The 5,533-nt window shown below is 34.0% G+C and overlaps 1 protein-coding gene across 1 annotated transcript; it reads left to right on the top strand.

The window, feature by feature from the left end:
- The first annotated feature begins 202 nt into the window (after positions 1–202).
- Positions 203–5,284, top strand: LOC109812931 (glutamate receptor 2.8). Its single transcript, XM_083061396.1, has 8 exons — positions 203–452; positions 1,196–1,682; positions 1,825–2,155; positions 2,240–2,404; positions 3,168–3,480; positions 4,003–4,400; positions 4,892–5,062; positions 5,147–5,284. Exons 1-8 carry the CDS (start codon positions 203–205, stop codon positions 5,282–5,284), a joined length of 2,253 nt encoding a protein of 750 aa, XP_082917522.1.
- Positions 5,285–5,533: the final 249 nt, after the last annotated feature.

Below are 5,533 nucleotides of genomic sequence, written 5' to 3' on the forward strand. Positions count from 1 at the left end.
TTTTAAAATACTTTATTACATTGCTTGGAAACTTTTACTAGGATCTAGTAGTTTGACCCGTTAAAATTAATATACTACTATGAAGCTAGGCTGATTTCAACCCAAAGTGAAAGCACACTTGATTTGAAAGCAATATAATATTTGTATTTCTATACAGTGGCATGCAGTGCCTTCAAAGTAGCAATATTCGATCATAGTAAAAATGCACAAGTTAGTTTTCCTGTTTTGGTTTTTCAACATGCATGTAATCATACTTGGGAAAAGTGCAGCTAATGAGAGTTCTGATGTTAAGGGCATAATAGGAGTTATTATAGATAGCAGTTCTCGCATAGGCCAAGAGCATGCAGTGGCTATAAATCTGGCATTGGAAGACTTTTATCAAAAAAACAATCTGAGTTTCGCTCTGCATATAAGAAGCTCTCAAGGAGATCCTCTTTTGGCAGTTATTGCAGGTATATCTCTCGTATCATCTCTCTAACTTCAAAATCATGTAAACTATTGAGCCTAGGAAGGGTTACACTCTTGTCCCTTGGTTCCGACTAGAAGACTTGTTTCAAAACATAAAAAAAAAAATCTCATATTTCTTAAGAATCAAGATTAAAAGTAATTTATGAGCACTCTCATCCCAAAAATAGAAGTGAGAAGAGAAAAAAATTAATTAATTAATTAAAGACTTAATTTCATATTTTTCTACCTATGTATTGTGATTTCACAAGTTTTTCCACCCAATTTTGGGATTTCCACATTTTGTTATCCAATTGTCAAAATTTTGTAATTTTGTCACCTATTTTTAGTTGATCATTTAGCTTTGATTATTAACATTACACGTTGACAAGTGGAGTAGTACATTAATTGTGAACATAACATATTATGTCATATCATCGTTTGTATATCAACTAACAAAGTAACAAAATGTCCAAAATTTTGAAAGTTTGGTGGCAAAGTGTATATTTGAAGATCATCTGAAAAATTTGCAAAATCATGAAACACAGATGAAAAAATAGCGATTAAGCTTAAAATAAATTATAAAAAAAGTCAAATAATATTGTCTCAAGTGTCACTCATTAATTTCCTTTTGAGAACTGCAACCTTTTTCGTTCTTACCAATTTCATCTATATGAAACAACAAAACATTGTCTAGACATGATTTTATCTTTGTTGTGTTCTTTTTACAATGGAATGTATTGTTTGGCAGCGAGGGATCTCATTAATAATCAAAAGGTGCAAGCAATCATTGGACCACAAACATGGGCTGAGACATCTTTAGTGGCTGAAGTCTGTAGCCAAAAGAGCATACCCCTCCTTTCTCTAGCAGATACAACTCCAGAATGGGCAATGCGGAAGTGGCACTTCCTGCTTCAATCCTCACCTAGCCAAATTATGCAGATGAAAGCTATAGCTGAGATTGTGAAGTCTTGGGAACTCTATAATGTTAGCATGATATATGAAGATGGAGACTCATCATTTACTGAAGTTTTATCTCAGCTCTCTGGAGCTCTTACAGAAGTTGGCACAAAATTAAACAATGTTCTAGCAATTGCACCTCTAGTTTCTTCTTCTCTGTTCCAACAACTTGAGAAGCTAAGAGAAGGACAGTGTAGAGTCTTCATTGTCCATTTGTCTTTTCCTTTGACCCAACACCTGTTTGAAACTGCAAAAAAAAATGAAAATGATGGGGGAAGGTAATGTATGGATTACCACTAGTACCTTTACAAGCCTTGTTCATTCCTTGAATCCATCCTCTATCTCCAATCTAAAAGGGATCATTGGAGTGAAGAGCTATATGCCAAATCTATGGTACCAACATGTAAACATCTACCATAGATTTTGGAAAAAATTTTGCTCAGAGAATTTTGAAGAGTTTAATTGTGAGCCTGGGATCTTTGCAGCCCAGGCTTATGATGTTGCATGGATTGTGGTTCAGGCAATGAGAGAAACCAACCAAGGACAGGGTCAAGTATTACTAGATAAGATTTTACTAAGTAATTTTACTGGCTTAAGTGGAAAAATTCAGTTCACTGACCATAAAATACCTCCAGCACATACTTATCAAATCATTTATGTGATTGGAAGGAGCTACAAGGAAATTGGGTTCTGGTCATATGGGCTTGGTTTCTCAAAATCTTTGGATCAAAATGCTTTTTACAATTCTTCGGTAAAGGAATTAGGAAATGAAGTTAATCCAACTTGTGTCATATGACTAAGAATTGCTGTCCCCTCCATATCAAACTACAAACAGTATGTCAATGTTATTGAAGACCGTTCTAAAAATGTTACATCCTTCAATGGATTTTCCCTAAAGCTTTTCGATGAAACAGTAAAAAGGTTACCATACCATCTAGAATATGATTATTTTGCCTCTAATGACACATATGATGACCTGGTGAAGCAAGTATATTGGAAGGTAAATGTTTTATTTATTACCATTGTATGTTGCAGCTCACTTCATTGTCGCTAATCATTGATAATAAACTGCTAAGAAAGAGAGATACTTTTAAATGATAACCAAGTCATGTTGCGATTGTGTCTTTGGTAGCTATTATATTCAATTTGAATACTTTTAGTTGCATTTTCATAATTTCTTTTGCTTTTATTCATTAAACTTTTATACCAATACAAGTTAGAATACCATAGGATTTAGATAAACTTCAATGTTTTGCTGTGCCTAAAATATCTCAATATTGTATATTGAATAATTGCAATATAACTCTGTCATGTCCTGTGATATTTAAAATTTATTGTATTCTCATGTTCCTGTTCTATCATATTTGCATCTAGTATACTAAACGCATTTGTGCTTAGGAAGACCTAGAAATACAGATTCGAAGCTCATTAGAATTTTTTTTCCTTTCATTTGTATTATGAGAATTATGCCAAAACATTAGAATTCATTAATACCAATTCTTATATTGAGAAACATTTTTCTCCTATTTTATTGATTTTCTTTCATCCATACTGGATACCCTTATTTGGTATACAACAAGATGAAAAATAATCTCGAATTGAGCTTTTACTCTGACAATTAATTTCAATATTTATCATTCTCAAGTTTATTTGATGTAAACTTTCTGGTTCTTGCCTAAGATAAAGTACGTGGTTGCTCCTAGAAACATTATTACTCTAATCACATTTTCTTTGACATCTAGAATGATCAATGCTTGATGCAGAAATATGATGCAGTTGTTGGTGATGTATCGATAGTGTCCGCACGTTATGAATATGCTTCATTCACTCAGCCCTATACTGATACAGGACTGGTGATGATTGTTCCTGTTAAATCAAAGACACGCAATAGAACATGGCTATTCCTGAAGCCTTTCACAATGCACATGTGGATTCTAATATTGGTCATCATTTTCTATAATGGCTTTGTTGTATGGTTGATTGAAAGAAACCACTGCCCTGAACTTAAGGGCCCTATTCTGCATCAAACCACAACGGTGCTGTGGTTGGCTTTCTGTTCTATGTTCTCTTTGAATGGTAACTTCATTATGCTTTATTCATCTATTTTATCCATCTAATTTCAATAACAACAGATCTCTAACTTCTATTATAACTTCAGTTGAGGTTTATGATGGTCTAGTTAATATTACTTGACAAAAACTAATATTTTCTTGAAGACTAGTTTTTGGAGGTGTTGATAATAGATTTACAAATATTATTTATGCTTAAAAGATGACTTATATTCTTTTAAGTTCTTTTTAACTTATTTTAAATTAGAATAAGTGTTTAATTAAGTTACATACCTAAATGTTGCCTTGATTCATATCATGTTGCCTCACACAAGTCATTTGAGCAAGGGATGATTGATTTGGGTAATCTCCGGAAAGTAATATAGGTTTAAACATCTGTGCCGCCATTTGATCCTGAAAGAAAATCATTTTAATTAAGAATACAGACAACAATAATCAAACTTCTAAAAATTTGGTGGTTGTGACTAACTAACAAGTAGCACCAGCAACTATCTCAGATAACATTACTTTGCATAATCTGCTGACACAGGGGGCAGGTTGCATAGCAATTTATCAAGGTTGGCAATGGTGGTCTGGCTTTTTGTGGCTCTAATCATTTCAGAGACTTACACTGCTAACCTTGCCAGCATGTTGACTGTTGAACAGTTTGAACCAACAGTTGACAGCCTTCAAAAGCTAAAGAAAAGCAATGCCACGGTAGGATGTGATACAGGATCCTACTGTGAAAGATATCTCCAAGATGCATTGGGCATGAATGCAAAAAACATCAAGCCATTTGATTCACAGGAGAGCTATGCTGATGCCCTAAAAAAGAAAGAAATAGCAGCTGTCTTCATTGATGTTCCTGGGTCCAAACTTTTCCTTGCAAAGCACTGTAAAGGGTTTGTTCAAGCAGGGCCTACATACAAGATTGGAGGATATGGATTTGTATTGCTTCAACATTTCTTTCACTTTTTTTTCCTTTATAAGTTTCTGAGTAATTGTATAGATTGAGGTACAACCAATCAAAAGGTTAAGATAAGCAGAATAATTTCAGCACAGAGATCAACACAAACTTTATTATTTTAGGACAATCTAGGTGCAATTTCTTAGGCCATTTTTGCATTGTTCTCCAATCATATTTAAAGTTTCACCTCAGTAAAATGTGTTTTGTTCTTCTTTTTTTTTTTTTCCTAATATAATAAAGGTTTACACTAAAGATCAGCATAGGTTAGTGAGGTGAAATTCCCATTCTGATTGGAAAACACTACTAAAAGCATTTATGAAATTGCATCTAAACTTTGTCCATTGTTTTGATGTATCTTGAGTTTTTAATTGGTTGTACCTATAGGAATTTGTGTCATGAAAGAACTAGTCTTAATTTCTAGCCCCTCAACTTGAACCAAGTTTAATTTTACACAGTTGCAATGTCTTTGCAGGTATTTCCAAAGGGATCTCCGTTGCTTCATAGTGTAAACAGAGCACTACTGGACATATCTGAAGATGGCACCATACGTAATCTAGAGAACACTATGCTTGCATCAGAGGAATGTAAAGACATAAGTCACACGGATGGAGAAACTACTAGTGTTAGCCCTGCAAGCTTCATGGTGCTCTTCATCCTAACTGGAGGCACTTCAACAATTGCTCTCTTAAGCTACATATTTTCAGTGAATTGTTTATGAGCTGAACAGAGAACAATATGGAGTCTAATGATGGCTGTGATTAAACGTTGGCGATCTCGAAAGAGACTGTTTCCAAGAAAAGTCTACAATGTTGCAGAAAGTCCTTTAAACTCGTCCAACATTTTCAATTTGCCAGCTTTAGCTTAAACAAGATGGTTAAGTAGTATTGTGCAGCCAGGAGTAGGAGCACCAAATATACAGTCAACACTGATCTAACTACATAACTTTCAGTGCCTGCTCAGCAATTGAAATTGCTATTATGTTCCTACATACAAGGTTCTCCAAAGAACATTGTAAATCTTGTGACATTTACTGTTATCTCGTGTATAAATAACACAAAATTATTAACACTATATTAATGGGATTTGACTTGACAAAAGGCAAACATTTCTTTTC

The sequence above is a fragment of the Cajanus cajan genome, chromosome 8 (genome assembly GCF_000230855.2).
Source record: "Cajanus cajan strain Asha chromosome 8, NIPB_CcT2T_4, whole genome shotgun sequence".
Classification (NCBI taxonomy): domain Eukaryota; kingdom Viridiplantae; phylum Streptophyta; class Magnoliopsida; order Fabales; family Fabaceae; genus Cajanus; species Cajanus cajan.